The sequence below is a fragment of the Cetorhinus maximus genome, chromosome 12, assembly GCF_964194155.1.
Source record: "Cetorhinus maximus chromosome 12, sCetMax3.hap1.1, whole genome shotgun sequence".
Lineage (NCBI taxonomy): Eukaryota > Metazoa > Chordata > Chondrichthyes > Lamniformes > Cetorhinidae > Cetorhinus > Cetorhinus maximus.
Window position 1 is genome coordinate 65,643,087 of NC_135890.1, and position 27,951 is coordinate 65,671,037.

The window sequence follows — 27,951 nt, forward strand, 5'->3', positions numbered from 1 at the left end:
ATAGCTGGGAAAACTCAGCAGGTCTGACAGCATCTGCGGAGAGGAATACAGTTAACGTTTCGAGTCCGTATGGCTCTTCATCAGAACCAATAGTATTTTTTAAAATTCATTTTATGGGATGTGGGCGTCACTAGCTAGGCCAGCATTTATTGCCCATCTCTAATTGCCCTTGAGAAGGTGGTGGTGAGCTGCCTTCTTGAACCACTGCAGTCCATGTGGTGTAGGTACACCCACAGTGCTGTTAGGGAGGGAGTACCAGGATTTTGACCCAATGAAAGTGAAGGAACAGTAATATATTTCCAAGTCAGGATGGTGAGTGGCTTGGAGGGGAACTTCCAGGCGGTGGTGCTCCCAAGTGTCCTTCGCCCTTGTCCTTCTAGATAGTAGCGGTCATGGGTTTGGAAAATGCTGCCTAGGGAGCCTTGATGAGTTTCTGCAGTGCATCTTGTAGATGGCACGCACTGCTGCCACTGTTCATCGGTGGTGGAGGGAGTGAATGTTTGTGGATGGGGTGCCAATCAGCGGGCTGCTTTGTCTTGCATGGTGCCAAGCTTCTTGAGTGTTGTTACGGCTGCATTCATCTAGGCAAGAGTATTCCTTCTCACTCCTGACTTGTGCTTTGTAGATGGTGGACAGGCTTCGGGGAGTCAAGAGGTGAGTTACTCGCTGCAGGATTCCTAGTCTCTGACCTGCTTTTGTAGTCACAGTACTTCTATGGCTATTCCAGTTCAATTTCTGGTCAATGACAACCCCAGGATGTTGATAGTGGGGGATTCAGCGATGGTAATTCCATTGAATGTCATGGGGCGATGGTTAGATTCTCTATTGTTGGAGATGGTCATCGTTTGGCATTTGTGTGGCACGAGTGTTACTTGCCACTTGTCAGCCCAAACATGGATATTGTCCAGGTTTAGCTGCATTTGGACATGGACTGCTTCAGTATCTGAGGAGTCACGAATGGTGCTGAACATTGTGCAATCAAGAGCGAACATCCCTACTTCTGACCTTATGATGGAAGGAAGGTGATTGATGAAGCAGCTGAAGATGGTTGGGCCGAGGACACCTACCTTGGGGAACTCCTGCAGTGATGTTCTGGAGCTGAGATTTTTGGCCTCCAACAGCTACAACTATTTTCCTTTGTGCTAGGTATGACTCCAACCAGTGGAAAGTTCTCCTTCTCATTCCCATTGACTCCAGTTTTGATAAGACCCCTTGATGCCACGCTCGGTCAAATGCTGCCTTGATGTCAAGGGCAGTCACTCTCACCTCACCTCACCTCTGGAGTTCAGCTCTTTTGTTCATGTTTGAACCAACGCTGTAATGAGGTCAGAAACTGATTGACCCCAGTGGAACCCAAATTGAGCGTCAGTGAGCAGGTTATTGCTAAGCAAATGCTGGTTGATAGCACTGCTGAATGACCCCTTCCATCAATTTACTGATGATGGAGAGTAGACTGATGGGGGCGGTAATTGGTCGGGGTGGATTTGTCCTACCTTTTGTGTACAGGGCATAACTGGGCAATTTTCCACATTGCCAGGTAGATGCTAGTGTTGTAGCTGTACTGGATAAGCTTGGCTAGGGGCACGGCAAGTTCTGGTGCACAAGTCTTCAGTACTATTACCAGAATATTGTCAGGGCCCATAGCCTTCGCAGTATACAGTGCCTTCAACCGTTTCTTGATATCACGTGGAGTGAATCGAATTGGCTGAAGACTGGCATCTGTGATGCTGGGGACCTCCGGAGGAGGTCGAGATGGATCATTCACTTGGCACTTCTGGCTGAAGATTGTTGTAAATGCTTCAGCCTTATCTTTTGCACTAATGTGCTGAGCTCCTCCATCATTGAGGATGGGGATATTTGTGGAGTCTTCTCCAATGAGTTGTTTAATTGTCCATCACCATTCACAACTGGATGTGGCAGAACCGCAGAGCTTAGATCTGATCCTTTTGTTGTGGAATCTCTTAACTTTGTCTGTCACTTGCTGCTTATGCTGTTTGGCACGCAAGTAGTCCTGCTGTCACTTCACCAGGTTGATAACTCATTTTTAGGTATGCCAGGTGCTGCCCTGGCATGCCCTCCTGCACTCTTAATTGAACCAGGGTTGATCCCCTGGCTTGATGGTAATGGTAGAGTGGGGGATATGCTGGGCCATGAGGTTACAGATTGTGGTTGAATACAATTCTGCTGTTATTGATGGCCCACAGCGTCTCATGGATGCCCAGTCTTGAGTTGCTGGATCTGCTCGAAATTTATCCCACTTAGCACGGTGATAATGCCACACAACACGATGGAGGGTATCCTCGATGTGAAAGTGGGACTTCGTCTCCACAAGGACTGTGCAGTGGTCACTCCTGCCAATACTGTCATCGACAGATGCATCTGTGGCAGGCAGGTTGGTGACAATGAGGTCAAGTATGTTTTTCCCCTTTGTTGGTTCCCTCACCACTTGCCGGAGACCCAGTCTAGCAGCTATGTCATTTAGGACTCGGCCCACTCGGTCTCTGGTGGTGCTACCGAGGTTAAAGGAAGAGGCTTATAATGTTACCAAAAAGAGTAATAAGGCTGAAGATTGGGGGGATTTTAAAATACAGCAAAGCAGACCAAGAAATTGATAAAGAAAGAGGAAACAGAATATGGCAGCAGACTAGCAAGAAACATCAGAACAGATTGAGAAAGTTTCCATATGTTTGTAAAAACAGAAGAAATTAGTAAGAGTAAATGCAAGTCCCTTAGAGACTTGCATTTACCCTTTGAGGTAGAGACTGTCCTTTAGGGAAGGAAATCTGCCACCCTTACCTGTCTGGCCAGACGTGACTCCAGACCCACACAAAGTGGTTGACTCTTAACTGCTTCTAAAATGGCCCAGCAAGCCACTCAGTTGTACCAAACCGCTACAGAAAAGCTGAAAAGGAATAAAACCAGAAGGACTGCCTGGCATCAACCTAGGCAGCAGAAGCAACAACAGCACATCTTACCAAGAGGACCCTGCAAAGTCCTCCTTAATAACATCTGGGGGCTTGTGCCAAAATTTGTAGAACTGTTCCACAGGCTAGTCAAGCAACAGCCTGACATAGTCATACTCAGCAAATCATACCTTAACAACCTTAACAACCAATATCCCAGATGCCACTATTACTATTCCTGAGTATGTCCTGGGACAGGACAGACCAGCAGGACAGATTCACCAGAGGTAGTAGCATAGTGGTGTGCAGTCAGGAAGGGGTGGCCCTGGAAGACATTGACTCCGGCCCCCATGAAGTCTCATGGCATCAGGTCAAACATGAGTAAGAGATGCTGCTGCTGATTACCATGTGCTGCCCTCTCTGAAATGATGAATCAATACTCTTCCATGTTGGACAACACTTGAAAGAAATACTGAGTGTAGCAAGGACACAGAATGTTCTCTGGGTGGAGGAGTTCAATGCCCATCACCTAAAGTAGCTTGGTAGCTTCATTACTGACCGAACTGTCCAAATCCTGAAGGATATAGTATTGGGAGGAGAGACCACTACACAGTCCTTGTGGAACAAAGACCCTGTCTTCACATTGAGGATACTGTCCATCACGTGTGTGGTACTATAACTTTACTAAATGGAATAGATTTCAAACAGATCTAGCAGCTCAAAACTGGGCACTCAAGAGACACAGCAAGCCATCAGCAGTAGCAGAATTGTATTCAACCACAATCCGTAACCTAGCATATCCCTCAGTTCACCATGTCAATCAAGCTGGGGGATCAACCCTGGTCATGTCAGGAGCAGCACCAGGCATACCTAAAAATGAGATGGCAACCTGGTGAAGCTACAGCACAGGACTACTTGCACGCCAAACAGAGGAAACAGCATGTGATAGAGCTGAATTTGAGTGACTGCTCTTGACATCAAGGCAGCATTTGACTGAGTGTGCCATCAAGTCAATGGGAATGAGGGGAAAATCTCCCCATTGGTTGGAGTCATACCTAGTACAAAGGATAGTGGTTGTGGTTGTTGAATATCAATCATCTCAGCTCCAGGACACCACTGCAGGAATTCCTCAGGGTAATGTCCTAGACCCAATGATCTTCAGCTGCTTCATCAATGATCTTTCCTCCATCGTAAGGTCAGAAGTGGGGATGTTTGCTGATGACTGCAAAATGTTTTGCACCATTTGCGACTCCTGAGGTATGGAAGCAGTCTGTATGCAGCAAGCCCTTGGCAATTTTCAGGCTTGGGCTGATAGGTGACTCGTAACATTTGCACCAAACAAGTGCCAGGCAATGACCAACCCTAACAAGAGAGAATCTAACCATCTCCCCATGACATTCAATGGCATTACCATTGCTGTCAACATACTGGGGATTACCATTGACTAGAAATTGAACTGGACCAGCCATATAAATACTGTGGCTGCAAGAGCAGGTCGGAGGCTGTGAATTCTGTGACGAGTCCTCCTGACTTCTCAAAGCTTGTCCACCACCTACAAAGTCAGGAATGTTGGAATACATCCCACTTGCCATGATGAGCGTGGTTTCCACAGCACTGAACTCAACACCATCCAGGAGAAAGGAGCACACTTGATCAGCACCTCATCCACCACCTTAAACATTCACTCCCCCCCATCACCGACGCACAGTGGCAGCAGTGTGTACCATCTACAAGAAGCACTACAGCAACTCGCCAAGGCTCCTTCAACAACACCTTCCAAACCTGCGACCACTATCTCCTAGAAGGACAAGGCCAGCAGACCTAAGGGAACAGCAACACCTGCACGTTCCCCTCCAAGACACACACCATCCTAACTTCGAACCCTTTTGCTGTTCCTTCTGTTCCTTTGTTGTCACTTGGTTAAATTCCTGGAACTCCCTTCCTAACAGCCCTGTGGGCGTACCTACGCTAGATGGACTACAATGGTTGAAGAAGGTGGTTCAGCACAACTTTCTTGAGGGTATGCAATGTAGTTTTGCTAGACTGTTTCCCTGAATGAGAGGATTGTGCTGTGAGGCAAAATTGAGTAAAATGTGCCCATATTCTCTGGAACTTGGAAGAAAGATTATCTCATTGAAACAAACAAAATTCTTAAAGGGCATGACAGGGTAGATTCTGGAAGGAGTTTGCCTCTGGCTGGGGACTCTAGGACTAGGGGTCACAGTGTCAGAATAAGGGACCAACTATTTAGGACTGAGATAAGGGGAAATTTTTCACCTTTGAAATTCTCCACCCCAGAGAGCTATGGATGGTCAGTTGTTGAGTATATTCAGGACAGAGATTGATAGATTTTTGGATACTGAGGGAATCAGGTTGGAGCCTGTAGATATCATTACGGGTCCCATTTTCACCTGCCCTTGTCCTGACACAGGATGGACAGAAATGAAACCTCTGCTGCTTAGTCCCATAGCTTCACACACATAAAGAAGTGCAGCTCATGCAAATTTCCTGAATTTCCAGCAGTTTGAATGGGCTGAAAATTTATACCCAGACTTTTAAGTACAACAGGATACAATCATATTTCTGCTGTGCTTTGATTATTTTTGCCAGTGTTTTTTTTTCTCCTCAGAGTCCTGATATATATTTTCTGCATCCTTTATTTGGTTACCACAATAGTTACCTACTCTTTTCAGTGCTGGGCTGTCAGAATCCATGTGCGCGTTGCTTAGTCTTTTTCGTAGCCCTAGATCATTAAGACGAATGTTCAGTGCAATTCTGACCATCAGATAGATTTATAGCTGTCTGTACAATGCCAACTATCTGGTTTCCCCAGACAGAATGATTTTTCTAAGAAGGCGTTTTGTATTTTATTAATTAAGAAAAGGCATTGGGAAATAATTTCAATAAAGATTGATATTCCAGGGTTCGGGGGCAAAGATATTTCTAAAATTTCTTAGTTTTGCCTTTTTTTTTAAACAGTATAGCAAATTGTGTCATTAATCTGATACAAATTGATCACAGCAAATTGCCATTCTTAATGACTGCTGGTACCCCTCCCTCCCCCCACCAACCCCTCCAGTACCTCATCCAGTGTTATGCAGCCCACATTTGCAGGGCCACGTTCTCAACTTATACTGCTGAGGGCTTTCTCAGTTTAAGTGAACAAAGTTATACTTTTCTAAAGTTTGAGTGACAGAGCAAGTTAATGTTCAAACCCTCCAGCTAGCAACTTTGAATTTCTATTTATTTTGAACAGGGAAGAGAGGAAAGACCCATTGTCAGCACTGGCTCGTGAGTATGGTGGCTCCAAGAGGAATGCGTTGCTTAAATGGTGTCAGAAGAAGACGGAAGGTTATCAAGTAAGTGAACAACACACTGGTTCTTTGTTTGGCATGTGAAAAGGAGTGTTTTAAAATATGTGTGAGTGAATGGTTCAAAGAAAGTGAAAAATGGAAAGAATTATGAAAAATATCTGCTGACTGTAATTGAAGTGAGGTACTAATGATTTTGAATCCCTCAAAAAGCAAATTGTTCTATAGAGTAGCACTGTTTGCCTGACTTAGTCGCATGCTAGCCGCTGATTGCTCATCATCCGTGAGATCAATTTCTATGTAGCAGTCTTTCCTCAATCTTTGCTCTATTCTCTTGAAGCTCACAAGTAAGTTATATGATGATAGCTTTGGGACATCCTGAAAGGTGCTATATAAATACAAGTTCATTAATTTTTTTAAAAGAGTGATTCAAGCGGCAAAAAGAGATCTCAAAAACAGGCATAGGAATAGATGCCAAGTTTAGCTGAGTAAGGAGCTCTTTTGGTGTCACAACTTGAACTTGGGCTTTTCAGTGTTGAAAGGAGATGCCTGAGAGGTGATCATATGGAGTGTTGTCAGGAAGATATAATTTTCATAATGTTATTGGAATTTATTGTAGAGTAATAATGGGGTCTGTCTCTATGGGGGTGTGTGTGTTTAGGTGTGGAACTTAACTGAATTAAAGGCAGCTGGTCTGAAGACTTTGATGTGTCAGAAGATAAGCTTGGTTTGAAATGTTGAAGTAGGTAAACATTTTTAGAAGTTTTAGAATGTAAGGTGTAAAGAGAACATTTGCATTTTAAAATAAACCAGACTTGCTTGAATTCAAAACAGGGTGTGAAATGTTTCACCTAGCCAGGAGAAGTTAAGAAACTGTGTTTATTTTTCCCAAAGATTACTGGTAAAATTGGCACTATGATAGATTTTTTATTATTAGAGGTAAGATCCAAAGACATAATGAAACAATGGGAATTTGCATTCAAAGGGGAAAATATGTATAAAGGAGAAGAGGCTGTGTGTAAGGGCAGGCATTTTAAGATCTAACGCAAGTGTGAAAAGCCTCCAGCATCTAAGCCTCAAGCTGCTGTCTGCAAGGAACCAAAGCTGAGAAAAAGTCACTTTGAATTTGACTGGTCAGGGTATGGTGTGTCACTTTGCCTGGGTCTTTTAAAACCTCTGTACTTTACTATTACCTTACTGAAAGTGTAACTGGGAGTTAGATTAACTAGATGATTTACAAGTTATCATAGTAGTAATTTGTAGATCTAGGTATGTACTTAAAGTAATTTCTTCTATTAATAAAGGTTTAATTTAGTTTTGTAAGAGACCTATAAGACTTGGTGGTCTTATTACTACTGAATTCAAAGCCCACATCTTGAAATATATCCAAATTGTAAAACAGATGTGACAGTTGTTTCAATTTTCCCTTTGGGATTTGAGCAACTCAGCATTTACCATCGGCTGTGCCATAACAAGTGTTAGCAGGTGTATATGCATCATATAGAATGGTATCAGGTGTGTATGGAATGAATGGAAAGGGTGAATCTTGTGAATGAAATAAACTGTCAATTTTGGACAAGGAAGTGTTGGTTCAACCAGTAAAAGGTAAATTTAAGATTCCTCACACGTTAATGGTTGTAGGAAATGACAAAGGGGTATGAGTGGGTATGACAAAGGCATTGAGTGGTCAAACAAAGGGGTATGACAAAGGCATTGAGTGGTCAAACCGTGGCAGATGGAGTTTAATATTGAAAAGTGAGGTTGTCCACTTTGGACCTAAGATAAAGATGTGTTTTACTAAATGGTGAGAGGCTTGCACCTGTGGAGGAGCAAAGAAATTAAGGTGTTGATCTACACAAATCACTAAAAGCTAGTGAACAAGTATTAAAAGTAATCAAAAGGTTGAATTGAATATTAACCTTTGAGGGGTAAAAACAAAAAACTGCGGATGCTGGAAATCCAAAACAAAAACAGAAATACCTGGAAAAACTCAGCAGGTCTGGCAGCATCGGCGGAGAAGAGCAAAGTTGACGTTTCGAGTCCTCATGACCCTTCAACAGAACTAAGTAGAAATAGGAAAGGGGTGAAATATAAGCTGGTTTAAAGGGGTTGGGGGGGGAAGTTGTTGGGATAAGCAAGCAGTGATAGGAGGAGAAAACCAAAAGATGTCACAGACAAAAGAACAAAGAGGTGTTGAAGGTAGTGATATTATCTGAAAGAATGTGCTAATTAAGAGTGGAGAGCAGGACAAGCAAGGTAGCTCTAGTGGGGGTGGGGTGAAATAAACGATGGATAGAATACATTTAAAAATAATGGAAATAGGTGGGAAAAGAAAAATCTATATAAATTATTGGAAAAAACAAAAGGGAGGGGGAAGAAACAGAAAGGGGGTGGGGACGGAGGAGGGAGTTCAAGATCTAAAGTTGTTGAACTCAATATTCAGTCCGGAAGGCTGTAAAGTGCCTAGTCGGAAGATGAGGTGCTGTTCTTCCAGTTTGCGTTGAGTTTCACTGGAACAATGCAGCAAGCCAAGGACAAACATGTGGGCAAGATAGCAGGGTGGGGTGTTAAAATGGCAAGCGACAGGGAGGTCTGGGTCATGCTTGCGGACAGACCGAAGGTGTTCTGCAAAGCGGTCACCCAGTCTGCGTTTGGTCTCTCCAATGTAGAGGAAACCGCATTGGGAGCAACGAATGCAGTAGACTAAGTTGGGGGAAATGCAAGTGAAATGCTGCTTCACTTGAAAGGAGTGTTTGGGCCCTTGGACGGTGAGGAGAGAGGAAGTGAAGGGGCAGGTGTTGCATATTTTGCGTTTGCATGGGGAGGTGCCGTAGGTGGGGGTTGAGGAGTATGGGGTGATGCAGGAGTGGACTAGGGTGTCACGGAGGGAACGATCCTTACGGAATGCCGCCAGGAGGGGGTGAAGGGAAGTTGTGTTTGGTGGTGGCATCATGCTGGAGTTGGCGGAAATGGCGGAGGATGATCCTTTGAATGCAGAGGCTGTTGGGGTGATAAGTGAGGACAAGGGGGACCCTATCATGTTTCTGGGAGGGAGGAGAAGGCGCGAGGGCGGATGCGCGGGAGATGGGCCGGACACGGATGAGGGCCCTGTCAACTACCGTGGGTGGAAAACCTCGGTTAAGGAAGAAGGAAGACATGTCAGAGGAACTGTTTTTGAAAGTGGCATCATCAGAGCAGTTGCGACGGAGGCAAAGGAACTGAGAGAATGGGATGGAGTCCTTACAGGAAGCGGGGTGTGAGGAGCTGTAGTCGAGGTAGCTGTGGGAGTCGGTAGGCTTGTAATGGATATTGGTGGACAGTCTTTCATCAGAAATTGAGACAGAGAGGTCAAGGAAGGGAAGGGAAGTGTCAGAGATGGACCATGTGAAAATGATGGAGGGGTGGAGATTGGAAGCAAAATTAATAAATTTTTCCAGGTCCCGACGAGAGCATGAAGCAGCACCGAAGTAATCATCGATGTACCGGAGAAAGAGTTGTGGGACAGGGCCGGAGTAGGACTGGAACAAGGAATGTTCCACGTACCCCATAAAGAGACAGGTATAGCTGGGGCCCATGCGGGTACCCATAGCCACACCTTTTACTTGGAGGAAGTGAGAGGAGTTAAAGGAGAAATTGTTCAGTGTGAGAACAAGTTCAGCCAGACGGAGGAGAGTAGTGGTGGATGGGGATTGTTGGGGCCTCTGTTCAAGGAAGAAGCGGAGAGCCCTCAGACCATCCAGGTGGGGGATGGAGGTGTAGAGGGATTGGACGTCCATGGTGAAGAGGAGGCGGTTGGGGCCAGGGAACTGGAAATTGTTGACATGACGTAAGGTGTCAGAGGAATCACGGATGCAGGTGGGAAGGGACTGGACAAGGGAAGAGAGAAGGGAGTCAAGATAGCGAGAAATGAGTCCCGTGGGGCAGGAACAGGCTGACACGATCGGTCTGCCGGGACAGTCCTGTTTGTGGATTTTGGGTAGGAGGTAGAAGCGGGCCGTCCGAGGTTGGGCAACTATCAGGTTGGAAGCTGTGGAAGGAAGATCTCCAAAGGAGATGAGGTCAGTGACAGTCCTGGAAATAATGGCTTGATGTTCAGAGGTGGGGTCATGGTCTAGGGAGAGGTAGGAGGAAGTGTCTGCGAGTTGACGCTCAGCCTCCGCGAGGTAGAGGTCAGTGCGCCAGACAACAACAGCACCACCCTTGTCAGTCGGTTTGATGACAATGTTAGGGTTGGACCTGAGAGAACGGAGTGCAGTAAGTTCAGAGAGAGACAGGTTAGAATGGGTGAAAGGAGCAGAGAAATTGAGACGACTAATGTCATGCCGACAGTTCCCAATGAAAAGATGAAGAGAAGGTAAGAATCCAGAGGGAGGGGTCCAGGTGGATGGAGAATATTGGATGTGGGTAAAAGGATCCGTTGAACAGGGAGAGGACTCCTGCCCAAAGAAGTGAGCACGGAGACGAAGGCAGCGGAAGAAGAGTTCAGCATCGTGCCGAGCCCGAAATTCATTGAGATGAGGGCGTAAGGGTATGAAACTAAGTCCTTTGCTGAGCACTGAATGTTCAGCATCGGAGAGGGGAAGGTCAGGGGGTATAGTGAATAGACGGCCGGGGCTGGGATTGGAAGATGGAGTGGGGACGGAGGGACAGGCAGGAGTGGAGGGTCCTGGATGGGTGTTGGTGAGGGGGCTCATTTACAAAGGAGTGAACGTTTGGCTTTTGTGTACAGAGCCTTGGTCAGACCCCATCGGGAGTACTGTGTTCAGTTTGGGGCACTATGCCTCAGAAAGGATGCATTGTCCTAGGATGGGGTGCAGCACAGATTCACCAGAATGATATTGGGTTTAGAGGGTTAAACTAGGAATATAGGGTGCATATATTTGTTTTGTATGATTTGTCTTGTCTTGTCTATTGCGTAGAGTTGAGGAATTTGAGGAAAAGATTAAGAGTTTCACTGGATGAAAAGAGAGAAACTCTTACCTCTGCTGGAGTAATCCAGAACAACACCTTTAATTTATATAGCGCCTTTAACATAATTAAACGTCCCCAAGTGCTTCACAGGAACATGATAGAAAATAAAGCATGACATCGAGCCACATAAGGTCAGATGACCAAAAGCTTGATCCAGGAGGTAGGTTTTGAGAAATACCTTAAAGAAGAAAGTGAGATAGAGTGGTGGAAAGGTGTAGGGAGGGAATCCTAGAGCTTGGAGCCTAGGCAACTGAAGGCATGGCCAACAGTGGCGGAACAATTATGATTGGAGATGCACAAGAGGCCTGAATGAGAGGAGCACAGAGATCTCAGAGGATTGTGGGGTTGGGGGAGATTACAGAGATAGGGAGGGGCAAGGCCATCAAGGGATTTGAAAACAACGATGGGAATTTCAAGCAAGAGGGTTTAAACTTAAAATTAGAAGTAAACCATTCAGGAGTGAAATCAAGAAGCACTATCATAAACTGTGATTGTTCTCCTGAAAGATCATGATGCCGAGGAACAGTTGGAGCTTTCCAGACTAAACTTGATAGATTTTTAGTGGGCAAAGGTATTAGGGACATAAAGCGAAAGTAGGAAAATGGGTTCCACGTGCAGATCATCTGTGATCTAATTAAACAGGAACATCTTGATGGAACCAGAGTACACCATTCATTCCAATGTTTCAATAAGAGCTATCAAAAATGGAATAGGATCCCAAGTGGAGTAGTGGTGGTATAGTTTGGGTTCTGCCAGGGTCACTCAGCTCCTGACCTCATTACAGTCTTGGTTCAAACATGGACAAAAGAGCTGAACTCCAGAGGTGAGGTGAGAGTGACTGCCCTTGACATCAAGGCAGCATTTGACTGAGTGTGGCATCAAGGAGCCCTCGCAAAACTGGAGTCAGTGAGAAACAAAAACAAAAATTGCTGGAAAAACAAAGCAGGTCTGACAGCATCTGTGGAAAGGAAGACAGAGTTCATGTTTTGAGTCTGTATGACTCTTCGTCAGAACTAAAGAGGGATAAGAAATGTGATGAAATATAAGCTGTTTGAGGAGGGTGGGACAGGTGGAGCTGGATAGAGGGCCAGTGATAGGTGGAGGCAAAGGAGAGATTGCCAAAGATGTCATAAACAAAAGGTCAAACGGCTGTTGACGGTGGTGATATTAGCTAAAAGATGTGCTAATGGTGACATTAAGGGTAGAAAGCAGGATGAGCAAGTGACAGATGGCCCTAGTGGGGGTGGGGTGGGGGAAATGGACTAAAAGGTGGAGATAAAACAATGGATGGGAATTAATTTTAAAAATAATAATAGAAATAAGTAGGAAAAGAAAAATATATATAATAATTATTAGAAAAAAGGGGATCAAAAAAGGGGTGAGGATAGAGGAGAGAGTTCACGATCTGAAGTTGTTGAAGTCAATGTTAAGTCTGGAAGGCTGTAAAGTGCCTAGTCGGAAGATGAGGTGCTGTTCTTCCAGTTTGCGTTGAGCTTCACTGAAACATTGCAGCAAGCCAAGGACAGACATGTGGGCATGAGAGCAGGGCGGTGTGTTGAAATGGCAAGCGACAGGAAGGTCTGGGTCATGCTTGCGGACGGACTGAAGGTGTTCCGCAAAGCGGTCACCCAGTCTGCGTTTGGTATCTCCAATGTAGAGGAGACCACATTGGGAGCAGCGAATGCAGTAGACTAAATTAAGTGAAGTGCTGCTTCACTTGAAAGGAGTGTTTGGGCCCTTGGACGGTGAGGAGAGGGGAAGTAAAGGGGCAGGTGTTGCATCTTCTGCGGTTGCATGGGATGGTGCCGTGGGAGGAGGTTGAGGTGTAGGGGGTGATGGAGGAGTGGACCAGGGTGTCCCGGAGGGAACGATCCCTGCGGAATGCTGCCAGGGGAGGGTGAAGGGAAGATGTGTTTGGTGGTGGAGTCATGCTGGAGTTGGCGAAATTGGCGGAGGATGATCCTTTGAATGCGGAGGCTGGTGGGATGATAAGTGGGAACTGGGGAGGCAGGCAAACACTCCACTGGTTGGAGTCATACCTAGCACAAAGGAAGATGGTTGTGGTTGTTGGAGGTGAATCATTTCAGTTCTAGGACATCACTGCAGGAGTTCCTCAGGGTAGTGTCCTCGGCCCAACCATCTTCAGCTGCTTCATCAACGACCTTCCTTCCCTCGTAGGTCAGAAGTCGGGGCGTTCTCTGATGGTTGCACAATATTGACTCCACAGATACAGAAGCAGTCCATGTCCAAATACAGCAAGACCTAGACAACATCCAGGCTTGGGCTGATAAGTGGCAAGTAACATTCGCACCACACAAGTGCCAGACAATGACCATCTCCATCAAGAGAGAATCCAACCATCTCCCCTTGAAGTTCAATGGCATTACCATCGCTGAATCCCCCACTATCAACATCCTGGGGGTTACCATTGACCAGAAACTGAACTGGACTAGCCTTATAAATACTGTGGCTACAAGAGCAGGACAGAGGTAGGAATCCTGCGATGAGTAACTCACCTCCTGACTCCCCACAGCCTGTCCACCATCTACAAGGCACAAGTCAAGAGTGTGATGGAATACTCCCCACTTGCCTGGATGAATGCAGCTCCCACAACACTCAAGAAGCTTGACACCGTGCAAAGCAGCCCGCTCGAATGGCACTGCATTCACAAACATTCACTTCCTTTACCACCAACACACAGTCGCAGCAGAGTGTACCATCTGTAAGATGTACTGCAGGAATTCACCAAGGCTCCTTGGACAGCACCTTCCAAACCCACGATCACTACCATTTAGAAGGACAAGGGCAGCGGATACATGGGTACACCACCACCTGGAAGTTTCCCTCCAGGTCACTCCCCATCCTGACCTGGAAATCTATCACCGTTCCTTCATTGCCACTGGGTCAAAATCCTGGAACTCCCTTCCTAACAGCACTGTGGGTATGACTCCAACCAGCGGAGTGCTTTCCCCCTGTGGCGGAACTCAAGCTGGGCGTCAGTGAGCAGGTTATTGCTCAGCAAGTGCCGCTTGATAGCACTGTTGATGACCCCTTCCATTACTTTACTGATGATCAAGAGTAGGCCGATGGGGCGGTAATTGGCCGCGTTGGTTTTGTGCTGCTTTTTTTTTTGTGTGTGTGTGTACAGGACAGACCTTGGCAATTTTCCACGTAGTCGGGTAGATGCCAATGTTGCCGTGCTATTCCAGTACAGCTACAAGTTCTGGAGCACAAGTCTTCAGTACCATTGCCGGAATATTGTCAGGGCCCATAATCTTTGCAATATCCAGTGCCTTCAGCCGTTCCTTGATATCACGTGGAGTGAATCGAACTGGCGGAAGACTGGCATCTGTGATGCTGGGACTTTTGTCATTTACTATGGAAGCCTTTAGCATACTAAGATAGCCAAATGGTCTCCCTCATCCAAATTGTCTTGTGACTAGGTTGTTAAAAACTGACAACAGCAACATTTCTTACAATGCAAACTTATGAAAAACACATTTTCTGGGTAGTTTGCTGTGGTGTGGTATATATAAACTCTTAAATGCAATTTCTTAGAGAAATAAATATTTAATGTTTAAATCAAAAAATGAAATTCCTTTTTTCTTGCCAGTTTCCTCCCTGAAAATTCTGCTTCTCACTAGGGCATTATTCAATGGGCAGCAGCAGGACTTGGTACCTTGGCCATTCTGAAGGTGATGGTGATAAGGATTGGGAACTCTGGCTTATTACTCACATGTGCTCGTTTATTCTCTATTACTAACATTAATTAAAACATCATAAAAACAACAGCTGAAACCTGGTTTGAGACTAGCTAACTCAGGGACAGGCTCGGGTATGCAGATGGGACTTTCTGCTGTATATGACTCAGGCTGCAATGGACAGTGCCATCAACTACCATGGGGAGAAATCTGTGGATTTAATTCCCACTCTCCTAAACCTACTGTTAAATCACAGAAAAGAAAGCCTAAGAGCAGCACCTTAGACACACAAAAGGGCCTGATTCATAGGAAGTTGAGAAGACCATTCAACCCCTTCAGAGTGCTCCATCATTCAATAAGATCATGGCTGCTCTGTATCTTAACTCAGTTTTTGCTTCTTTGACCCATATCCCTCAATACCCTTTATCCATAAAAAATCAATCCATCTTCGATTTCAGCACTGTGTCTGGGAGTTTCCATCTCAAATATAGTGGGGCAGATCAGACATTACAATAATACAATAAGGGATGCAAACATAAAGCTGGCAGCTACAGACCAGTCAGTTTGACCTTCGTGGCATGGAAACTTCTGGATACTATAGTTCGAGATAAAATCAATAGTCACTTAGACAAGTGTAGGATAATTAAGGAAAGCCAGCATGGATTCATTAAGGGAAAATCGTGTTTAACTAACTTGCTGGAATTTTTTGAGGAAGTAACAGAGAAGGTTGATAAAGGAAACACTGTTGATGTGGTGCATATAGATTTTCAAAAGGCATTTAATGCAGTGCCACACAACAGACTTGAGCAAAATTCTAGGTCATGCAATAAAAGGGAAAGTAGGCACTTGGATAAGAAATTAGCTGAGTGACAGGAAACAGAGTAGTGATGAATGGTTGTTTTTCAGATTGGAGGAAGGTTTGCAGTGGAGTTCCCCAGGGGTCAGTGTTGGGACCCTTGCTCTTCCTGATATATATTAATGACCTAGACTGTGGTGTGCAGGGCATGATTTCAAAATTTACAGATGATACTAAGATTGGAAAATTTGTCAACTGTGATGGGGATAGTCTTGAACTTCAAAAGGACATAGGCTTGTTGGTGGATTGGGCAGACAAGTGGCAGATGAAGTTCAATGCAGAGAAGTGTGAGGTGATTCATTTTGGCAGGAAAAATATGGTGAGACAGTATAAAATAAAGGGAGAGCATCTAAAGGAGATGCAGGAACAGAGGGACCTCGGTGTTTACATACATAGGTCACTGAAGATGGCTGGGCATGTTGAGAGAGCATAGGCTTTATTAATAGGGGCATTGAGTACAAGAGTAGGAAGGTTGAACTTGTATAAGACGTTAGCTAGGTCTCATCTGGAGTACTGTGTCCAGTTCTGGGCACCATACTTGAGGAAGGATGAAGGCATTGGAGAGATTCACAAGAATGATTCCAGGGATAAAGAACTGTAGCTATGAGGATAGATTGGAGAGGTTGGGACTGTTTTCCTTGGAGAAAAGAAGGCTGAGAAGAGACTTGATAGAGGTATTCATGTTCCTGAGGGGTGTGGACAGGGTAAATAGTGAGAAAATGTTCCCACTCAAGAGAGCATCACGAACTAGAGGGCACAGATTCCAAATCATTGGCAAAAGGAGTAAATGTGATGAGGAAATTTTTTTTCCACCCAGAGTAGGGTTGGAGTCTGGAACAAACTTCCTGAAAGGGTGGTGGAAGCAGGTTCGAACAAAGTATTCAAAAGTGAATTGGATTGCTACCTGAAAAGAGAGAATGTGCAAGGTTACGGGGCAGGGGAATGGGACTCCGTGGAATGCTCTTTCAGAGAGCAAGTGCAGACTTGATAGGCCGAAGGGCCTCCTTCTGCACTGAAAAGATACTGTGATCTTTACAGCTTTCCTGCACTCTCGCCTCCGCCCCCCCCGACTCCACCACCCATACTTTATTGAGTTCCATTCTGCACTTTCCTATAGCCGTTCTTGGATAGTTTTTCAATATTTTTGTAATTGAACACAGAACTTGCAAGGAAACTTCAATGGTTAAATCCATTGGAATTGCCTGGTGGCCTTATCGTTTCTGTGTTTATACTTTGAGGTTGAACTGCAAAGGAATATGCCAGTGTTCACATTGGTGCTGTCACTGCGAATGATACTGAGGAGCAGCACCTATCACATTGTCAGTGTGATTTAGAGCCTGCTTGGTAGCGTTGGAGTTGATCACAGACAGTTTCTGCTATTCATTTGGAGCTGTTCAAGAGACAACCACAGACAGAATTAATCACTTCCTATTATCAAAACGGGAAGATTTTAACCCAGTCTTGCATTACTTACTCAGAAACAAAGAAAAAACATGCACAAAAGAAAGCCTCAGGTTATCACGCATCATTCTGGTTATGAAATGAGAGAGAGAATCACAAAGAGCAACTTATACAAACACAGTAACTTGCAATTATATTGCGCTTTTAGCATAATAAAACGTCCCATGGTGCTTCACTGGAGCATTATGAAGCAAAATTTGACACCAAGCTATATGAGGCAATATTAGGACTGATGGCCAAAAGCTTGCTCTAATGGTGCAGCAGTCGAAACCGAGGATACTCAAAAGGCTAGAATTAGATCCACACAGATATCTCAGAGGGTATAGGCTAGGGGAGGTTACAGGGATATGGAGAAGTGGCAAGGAAGGATTTGAAAACAAGGATGAGAATTTTAAAATCAAGGCGTTGCTTGACTGGGAGTCAGTATAGTTTGGTGAGCAAAGTTTTGGATGACCTTGAGTTTAGGAAGCTAGAATGTGGGAGACCAGGCGGGAGTGGATTGAAATTATCAAGTCCAGAGGTAACAAAGGCCTGAATGAAGGTTCCAGCAGCAGATGTGCAGTAATGTGTGGAGTCCGATGATGTTATGGAGGTGGAAGTAGGCAGCCTTAGTGATGGCGTGGACATGTGGTCAGGTATGATACCAAAGTTGCAAACAGACTGGTTCAGCCCTAGACAGTTGCCAGGGCGAAAGATGAATTCAGTAACTAGGGAATAGAGTTTAGAGTGGGGACCAAAGACAATGGCTTCAGTCTTCCCAATTTTTAATTGGAGGAAATTTCTTCTCGTTTAATCATGGACGTCAGATAAGCAGTCTATCAACAATAGAGGAGTTGAGGGAGGTGGTAGTGAGGTAGAGCTGGATGTCTTCATCATATATGTAAAACCTAGCACTTATGGTTTCAGATGATGTTGCCCAGGAGCACCATGTAGATCAGAAATAGGAGGGGGCCAAAGATAGATCCTTGGGAGACACCAGAGGTAACCGTATGAGAGTGGGAAGAGAAGCCATTGCAGGTGATTCTCTGCCTATTAAATAGATAAGAGTGGAACCAGGGGAGAGCATTCCCACCCAGCTGGACAACTGTGGAGAGGAGTTGAGGTGGATGACATGGTCAAGCATGTCAAAGGTCGCAGACAGGTGGAGGAAGGAAACTACTTATCTTACAATCATATAGAAAATAATTGGTGACTTTAATAAGAGCTGTTGTTTTGGTATTGTGGCTGAGGCAGAAATCTGATTGAAGAAATTCAAACATGGAGTTCTGGAAAATGGGCATGACTTTGGGAGGTGACAACGCTTGCAAGGACTTTGGAGAGGAAAAGGATGTTGGGGATGGGATATGGGTTGCAGGGAGTGGAGTCAAGGGTTGGTTTTTGATGAATTGGGTGATGACGGCAGATTTAAAGGAGAGAGAAAATTTTTAACAATATGGCTAAGTTGTGAACCAGAACGGGAAGTTGGGTGATTAGCAGTTTAGTGGGAATAGGATTCGGAAAGCAGGAGGTGGGTCTAATGGACAAGATGAACTTGGATAAGGGGAGGTAAGAGAGACAAATGTGAGTTCAGGGCTAGGGTAGGGGGAGCACTAAAGGAAGTTTGACCCCATAGGATAGTGAAGGGAGCGAAGCAGCAGGGACAGTTGATCAGATGGTCTCAATCTTGGTTGTGAAGAAGTCAATGAGCTCCTTGCACCTACTGTTGGAAGTGAGGGCAGAAGAGAAGGTTTTCCAAAAATGCTTTGTAATAGAAGAAAGAAGCCTCGGGTTACCTTTGCATTCCAGGAGTTTTTGGCAGACAAGAACAGGAGGTGATGGTACTTTATATGGTATAGCAGAGAGAGTAATGGTTTTATTGGGGACTAGGACATCAAAGATGGAGGTGAGGCTGCAATTGAACAAGTCAGCTGCTGCAGAAACGTCCTGATAAATGGAGGACCAAAGGCTAGATGATTGGATTTTGAAGGTGTAGTTGTAAGTGAAGTGGAGGATGGATTTTTTCCCCACAGGGTCAGATACAGAAGGAGCTAGGATGGGGACCTGGAAGGGGGCTGTAGGTGGAGAGTGATACAAGGAAATGACCAGAGATAGCCTTATCTGTAATTGATACAAAGGAATTAGGAAGGCCATATGAGATGGCAAGGTCAATGGCTGTGAATGTGGGTTGGTAAGTTTACATAAAGGGAGTGATTTAGGGAGGATAAGAAGGCCGTGAACTCAGAGCAGAGAGAACATGATGAGTTGAGAAAGTGGTTGAAATCACTGAGGATGAGAATTTGTTTGGTGCTAAGGGAGGAAAGCAATGAAGATATCTTGGTGAGAATTGTTATCATTCTTGGGTGGGTTAGAGAATGGTGATTTTAAATGAGGTGAGGGGCTGGAGCAAGATCAGATGCTCAAAAGAAGAGAAAGTTCCAGAGGAGTAGGGAGTCAGGCCAAGGTGTGATTTGGTAGTAAGTGCCATACTGCCTCTGAGTCAGTCTTGACAAAGCAAGTGGTAGAAGATATTGCTGGATGGACAGGCTTAATTTTGGGCAAGATGTCATCACCCATCAGCCAGTTTCCATTAAGGCCATGATGTTGATACAATCATCCACAATAAGCTCATTAATGACAAGGGCCTTGTTCACAAGTGAACAGAAATTCTGGAGGGAAATGCATTTGGAATGGTGAAAGCTGATCTGCTGGCAGATTCCATTGCATCTTTAATGGGAGGGGTAAGTTAGACAGGAAAGAGTAGCCCCCAGTGGACATCCTGGGTGGGAAGTTCAGAGAGAGAGTAGGACTTGTTACGTTGTAGTTATCAGGAGACACAAAAACCTGGTAGTGAACAGGAAATGGATAAGGAGACAATAGGAGGGAATCCAGAGTTAAAGTCAGATGTCCCATGGTGAGATAACATTGAAGTAGGTAGGATGGAGTCAGCATGAAGGATCAACGAACTGATTGAAGACTGGTCTAGCGAGTAAATGCAGAAGTTGTTTGAGGGTAGAGTATCGGAGGATGCACTAATGAGGGGATTTCCATGGGAACAAAGAGCCAGGGGGTATACAGATTGTTTAGAGGGCAGAAAGATGATGGCAAAGTTGGAGATCACCATAAGATCTAGAAGTAGTGGAGTTTGTGAGTTTATGTGTGAGTTTATACATGAGCTGTGTGGTTCTTATTTTGTTTCCTATTGTATTATAGAACCTGGAGTGGGAGTAGTAGTATGGTACTAGTAATTAGGACACAGTGTAAGTTAATGATGTAAATAAATATAAATGCTGTTGTAGTTACTTCACCACAGTTAGATCTGCTCAGAAACCACAACTCGAGCACCATCTAAATAGAGCCAGCATTTATACAGCACCTGTTACATCATAAGGCTGCATTTTACTGCACAGAAACAGGCCAGTTAGTCTGCCTTAGTGTTTATGCTCCACACAAGCCTCATTCCACGCTTCTTATCTTCACCCGATCAACATTATTTCCCTTTCTCCTTCAAGTACTTATCTGGCTTCCTTTAATACATGTATATTAATTTCTTAATCACTCATGTGGTAACATATTCCACATTCTCACTATTCTCTGAGTAAGGAAGTTTCTCCTGAGTTCCCTGTTGGACTGATTAGGAACTATCTTGGTAAATCCCCCATTGCACCTCCTTATGAAAATACATCAGGCCCCTAACCCCATCTCATAACAGTTGCAATGTGACATTCTCAGGACATCTTAAAGCATTGCACAGCAAATCTAGTGTGGTTACTGTTACTCTGTGGGCAAATACAGTAGTCAACCTGTGCACAGAAAATTACTTCATGTAGCCAATGGATGAATCTTGGTGGAATATGGGTCATGATTGAGAAACCCCTGCTCTTCAAATAGTACCCTGGGACTTTTATGTCCACTTAACAGGCAGATGCAGCCTCAGCTTAACGTGTCCAAAATACGGTACCCCAACAATACAGTGTGACAAATCAAAGATAATGGAGGAGTTAATAGAGGTGGTGGTGAGGTAGAGCTAGGTGTCATCAGTTTACATGTATCTGACATGCTTTTGGATGATGTCGCTGAAGGGCTACATGTGGTTGAGAAACAGAAGGGGGCAAGGATAGATCATTGAGATATCTCAGTGACAACGAATGGGAAGAGAAGCCATTGGTGTTGATTCTATGTCTAAGACTGGGTGGTTAAGAATTAAAAGAGGCTTGGGCAATTCTACCCAGCTGCCTCCACCAGAATTAAGTTCTGGGAGGAAAGGCCCATGGTCGACCTGCCTGCCCTGCCCTGCCGCCAATTGACAACCTGACCAATAGTGACCACTTAAGGGCTTCATTTCTGTTGTTTCTGGCATTAACCCAGCTGCAAGCGGGCCTGTCGCCATGCAGGGTACACGGCAGCTAACCTGTGCGGGCCACTTGTCACCTTGGTGGGGTGGGGTGTGGTGTACCCCCTATCAAAGGCAATTGGTGCCTGATTGAGAGACTGGACATCATGAAGAGCAGGGCGGTGGGGGCCTGAAGAGCCACCATTCCTGCCCTTGCTTCTGAACTCCCTTCCCACAACCCCCACCCTGCAAAGTGCCCCCCTCCACTGCCCCCAAGCACACTACTTACTTGTAGCCTGGGTCCTCCACAATCCTGGGACTCCAGAGGGTTCCTCTCTGGCAACAGCCACAGCCACTTCAGAGGCACTGCTGAGTGCAAGAGCTGCCAGTCTCTGATTGGCCGGCAGCTCTCGTTCGGCGGAACTTTATCCCCCGAGGTCTTGATTCCAGGAGAAGGCCCAGTTGTGCCCTTGCCACTGCCTGACTGGCGTGTGGTTTGGCAGGCCTTCTCAAAAAGAAGCACTGTGGGTCTCTTACTGGCTCTGCAGCTAGTGGGCAAGACCTCTCCAATGCCACAAAGATGTTCCGCCCATAATTCAGTATCTTCAGAATTCAGTTTACTGAGGCCTCAGCTCTGAAATTCTTTCCCTAAACCTTTCCACTTCTCTCTCTCCCCTTAAGATGCTCCTTCAAAACTTACATCCTACATCTTTGACCAAGCTTTTGGTCATGTACCCTGATGGCTCCTTATATGGTTCAATGTCAATTTTTGTTTGATAGTGCTTCTGTGAAGTCTTGGGATATTTTGTTATGAAGAAATCCAATCAGGTGATAAAGGAATGATGTGTCGTTTTTGGTTTGGAAGGTTTAACAGGTGAGAATAAGTATCAGTATCAGCATAAGTATCAGACATTTTCTGTGTTTTCAGCACAGTTTTCTACCTCTTGCTGAGAAAAATATAAATTTCTCTGAAATTCAGTCCCCAGCAGTAAGATGTCTGGCAACATTAATGCTTGAAAGTAAGCAACAGTCTAATCCTAAAGGGAGGCTCCAACGATGCTTCGAGGCAGACATCATTTTGCTGGAGTTGGTCTGAGTACTGGATGCATCATTGGCTAAAAGTGTTGGTGAAATGTGACATGAGCCAAGCCTTGGGCCATTCTCAAGTAATGCCTGCAAAAATGTCAGCAAGAGGTCATTGAACTGTGTGCCCTCTTCATCCCATCAAACACACTTCCTAAATCTCCTGCTTCATAGTTCTTAGTCGAAAGCTTCACAATATGTTTCAAATATAAAACTTCCCTAATAGTTTTTCACCCTCTTCATTTTGGGGAACACTTAGTTACTGTAAGTAATAACCCTCCCACATTTGTAAATTACTCCATGATACCTTACACTACCACTCCCCCCTTCCTCCTGATCCCTTAAATGCTGCTCTCTCCTTCCTATATCTATCTGTGTTTTTGTTTGTTGGTTGTGCTTATTACATCCCTGGGAGAAGGGAATGGAATCTGGGGAAGAGAAGAATGTGAACTCAGGCTGTGAACCCAGAAAGGCCTGATGAAGGGAACAGCAATGGGAGACCAGGAGGGATGGAAAGAATGAGGGAGAGTGAGCAGGAGAACATTCTGATTACAAATCTCTTCTTACAAAGAAGTTATATTGGTCATCTAAGGCAGACAGACACTCTCTTACATTGGGACAAATAGAGGCCACGTCCCCTTACATTGGCCTTCTTGAGGCAGATAGAGACCACTCCTGCATACAAGAGGTTGTGTGTCCATGCATCCATCCCAGAAATGACCATTTTAAGGCTGAGGCGGAGTGGGAATGGGTCTCAGTTGAGTTTGCAGCCACAGACTTTATCTGATTTACTACAGAACTATGCTGAAGTGGTCATGCACTTCACGGCCATGCGTTTAGCTCAGTGTTGACAGCTTGACAAAATCAGGACAATTACTCCTGTGGTAATATGTCTCTCTGTATGGGTAATAAATTTTGAGAGCTTTCTGTTTCTGTTCAACAATTACTTTATTAATGGCCTCTGCTCTTGTCTTTATTGGTGCTAGCTTTCCATTAAACCGTAGCCCTTTTGTAGGACATGATTTGATGGACTGTAGCTCATGTTATTATGTTCTGACTCATACATTATCCATGCCATGTCATTGCAACTGGATTAACAAAATCTCATCTCCCTTCAGTGTTATGACATCAGTGACAAACCAGAATCGATAGTGTTGATGTAAAAGGGAGGTCTGTGTCAGAAAGGCTTTTTCTAAATCAAGCTGTTAAAATGACTGGGAATGAATTTTTGCATTTTTTGACATGGTTTTGACATTAGTTTTCTTGCTGTGAACACTATTTGGGAGGTTGATACTGGGTGGGAGGCCAATCAGTGTGAGGGAATTTCATTCACATCATTAACATTGTACCAACTATCCTTTTGTATTGGTGTACTGCCTTTGGAGGCAAGATTGTAATGTAATTGAGGTAGCTTTGTACACCCTCCAAAAACAGTGGTAAGTACAGGCTGCGAACAATCCTTCTCCACTGACCGGGGGCAAGATTCCATGCTTCTTTCAATGGGAAATTATCTTTTCCATCTGCTGCAATTGGGAAAGATCCACAGGTTGGAGAAGTCACAAGTACAACTTTGTGCCAGCCATCCTGGAATAAATCCAGCGCAATAGGAAGAGGATTGAGCCTGCAGGAATTTCTTCATAAACTTCACTAACAATGGAAATCAGAAATTATGGGCAAGTGAATTCTATGACTTTATTCAGTAATGGGGTTTATAAGGAAATAATTCCAGTCCCAAGGCTACAGGTACGAGTGGCCAGTGGACAATAAATGTGAAATAAAAACAGAAAATGCTGGAAATACTCAGAAGGTACTCAGCTTTTTGAATAACTGCTTATGTGTTCTATTTAGTTACATTATAAGAAAAATAAAAGATAGGAGCAGGAGCAGATCATATGATTCCCCCCACCTGCTGCACCACTGAATGACATCATAGCTTCTGATCTACCTTAACTCCACTTTCCTGCCGTATCTCATTGTAGTAAGTCCTCACTTAAAGTTGTGGCTGCGTTCTTAAAATTGTGACTTTAAGTGACTCATGGGTTCCCATAGGAATCAATGTTAAAGCCAGAGTTAGGTTCCTTTGGGCATTTCTTGCCTGGAAAAGCCAATGTACAAGTTGAAGTACAGTACTGTACATGTGCAGCGCTGTGGATTCTTAGCTGGAATAGCTTAAAAAATAAATCATTGAATATAACAGGAAAAAACAATATAAATTCAAATTACATAACACTAAACCACCCAAACAAGCCCCGAGTAGCACAACTTCTGTGTCTCACCCTCAGCACTCCTGAAACTCAGCTCAACTTTTTGTTTGCTTTCCTTTCCCACTCTGTCTCTCTCTCTCTCTCAATCACCAAGGGGCCGAGCCCCTGTCCTGGGCCGCTGATTGAGCTGGTGGGGCCCCGGTGTTGGGGTTGCGGATTGAACTGGAGTCCCTGTTCTCTCCACGCCCACATACCCACTTCACGGGGGGAGGGGGGAGCCAGCATGCAAACGACGTAAAAGCAAGAAAAAAAAGGCCCTAAACAATATACAACGGTAAACGGGGCAACTTAAAATGAGGACTTACTATATCCCTTTGTTTCCTTACTGTCTGAAAAGCTATTGATATTGATCTTGAATATACTTATCAACTGAACATCTCAGCTCTCTGGGGTAGAAAATTCCAAAGGTTTGAAATAAACTTAAATTATATGTGGAATTAGAACATGTATGTTCTGTTAATTCCTGCTGAGACTGCTTTTCCAATAGTGAACACTTAAGAGATCCAGAAAAGCACTCAATGCAAGGTCATGGCAAAAGTTCAAGGTAAAGTTCAGTGGATGAAGCACAAGGGAAGCTTTTCAAGCCGAGATTTTTTTCCTATTGAGATTTATAGCTATAAAAGGAAGAGGCTGTGCTTATTAAGTCATGCTCACAATTTGCACGTTTTGCACTGTCATTTGCCAGGATTTTCAGTACAAAGAGTGCATTTGATTTAACAAACTCAAGGACAAGCCGTTCAGGTTCAGGGATAACTGCTACTATTTGGAGTCAAGTCTGGGAGAATGAAGCTTCTGACTGTGTATTTATTTCATTATAGTAGACAGACACATAAACACAATGATTTAGCTTCTATGCAAACTTCAGTAAAGCAGGATGACTCACTTTTCCTCTAACATATAGAAAGCTCCTCGGAGAGGGAACAACAGAATATTCAGTGTAGTTTCATGTGTTTATTAATATAAGCAAATTTAACACTTGTTCACAAAGGAAAATCAGACAAACCATACTTGACAATGAAAGTAGCCTTCGAGCAAACTGGTTGAGCAGCTATCATCCCAGGGTTATGTCCATCTAACCAGTGATAGAAGATTGAATTACTTTGAGGTTTTGTTGAACAGCAACTAACAAGCCTTCATTAATCACACACAATATTAAGGTAATACAATAATGGCATATTCTGTCTTTTGACCTAAAATAGAATTAGGTTGGTACTGAATGAATGTGTTTAATAATGTCAATTGATTCTAATTTCTTTCGTAGAGCTTGGATAAAAAGGCAGTGTGTCAAAGCTCAGATCATTCTCTTTTGCTTTACAATTTAAAATTGACTTGAAGCTTCATTCTAGCTAACTACCAATTCCTCCAGAACTCCTGCCGCCTTTCACCCTCTGCTCCCTGTCCAAAATGAATGTCTCAGTTTGGGGAAAGCAATGTACCCTCTAATTTATTTTTGTAGTGTGTGGCCGTTTTGTTTTAAGTGCGCGGGCCCTTTAAATTATTTTGAATGGTTGTGCACATTTGGTATCTTAAAGGGGCCGGCTTGTGCGCAGCCTTTGCAGGAACTTTCAAGCTGCTGTGTGATCAGTGTTCATGGATCTAGACTACAGGTGTCGCTGTATCCCAGAGAACAGAATAACAGATTGGTGTTGCATGGCACTATAATAACCTGGCCCTCTTCTGGTCGCAGTTTTGATTAGGGACATAGGACAGGATGACAGAAGAAGTCTCTTTGGCCCATCAGGTCTGCTGAGTGTATTCAGCTAAAATTACAACTTGTAAACACTTAGCCCTCAAGCCTTATCCATTACAAGCCTACTGACTCCCACAGCTACCTCGACTACAGCTCCTCACACCCCGCTTCCTGTAAGGACTCCGTCCCATTCTCTCAGTTCCTTCGCCTCCGTCGCATCTGTTCAGATGATGCCACTTTCAAAAACAGTTCCTCTGACATGTCCTCCTCCTTCCTTAACCGAGGTTTTCCACCTACGGTGGTTGACAGGGCCCTCAACCGTGTCCGGCCCATCTCCCGCGCATCCACCCTCACACCTTCTTCTCCCTCCCAGAAACATGATAGGGTCCCCCTTGTCCTCACTTATCACCCCACCAGCCTCCGCATTCAAAGGATCATCCTCCGCCATTTCCACCAACTCCAGCATGATGCCACCACCAAACACATCTTCCCTTCAACCCCCCTGGCGGCATTCCGCAGGGATCGTTCCCTCCGGGACACCCTGGTCCACTCCTCCATCACCCCCTAAACCTCAACCTCCTCCCACGGCACCTTCCCATGCAACCACAGAAGGTGCAACACATGCCCCTTTACTTCCCCTGTCCTCACCATCCAAGGGCCCAAACACTCCTTTCAAGTGAAGCAGCATTTCACTTGCACTTCCCTCAATTTAGTCTACTGCATTCGTTGCTCCCAATGTAGTTTCCTCTACATTGGAGAGATCAAACGCAGACTGGGTGACCGCTTTGCAGAACACCTTCGGTCTGTCCACAAGCATTACCCAGACCTCCCTGTCGCTTGCCATTTCAACACTCCACCCTGCTCTCATGCCCACATGTCCGTCCTTGGCTTGCTGCATTGTTCCAGTGAAGCTCAACGCAAACTGGAGGAACAGCACCTCATCTTCCGACTAGGCACTTTACAGCCTTCTGGACTGAATATTGAGTTCAACAATTTTAGATCATGAACTCTCTCCTCCATCCCCACCCGCTTTCCGATTTCCCCCCCCACCTCCACTTTTTTTTCCAATAATTTATATAGATTTTTCTTTTCCCATCTACTTCCATTATTTTTAAATGTATTTCCATCCATTGTTTTATCTCTACCTTTTAGCCTTTTTTGATTCCTTCACCCCACCCCACCCCCACTAGGGCTATCTGTACCTTGCTTGTCCTGCTTTCTACCCTTAATTAGCACATTTCTTAGATAATATCACCACCTTCAACACCTCTTTGACCTTTTGTCTGTGACATTTTTTGGTTATCTCCACCTATCACTGGCCCTTTATCCAGCTCTACTTGTCGTCCCCCCCCCCTTAAACCAGCTTATATTTCATCTCTCCTCTATTTTTACTTAGTTCTGT

At 44.6% G+C, this 27,951-nt stretch overlaps 1 protein-coding gene across 10 annotated transcripts in view; it reads left to right on the forward strand.

Moving 5' to 3' along the window:
* Positions 1-27,951, forward strand: part of specc1la (sperm antigen with calponin homology and coiled-coil domains 1-like a) — a 376,439-nt gene that overhangs the window by 246,731 nt on the left and 101,757 nt on the right. For all 10 annotated transcript variants that reach the window (XM_078553774.1, XM_078553773.1, XM_078553769.1 and 7 more), the window contains one exon: positions 6,160-6,262. In XM_078553774.1, the coding sequence (XP_078409900.1) occupies positions 6,160-6,262 (103 nt within the window). The remainder of the gene's footprint in view (positions 1-6,159; positions 6,263-27,951) is intronic.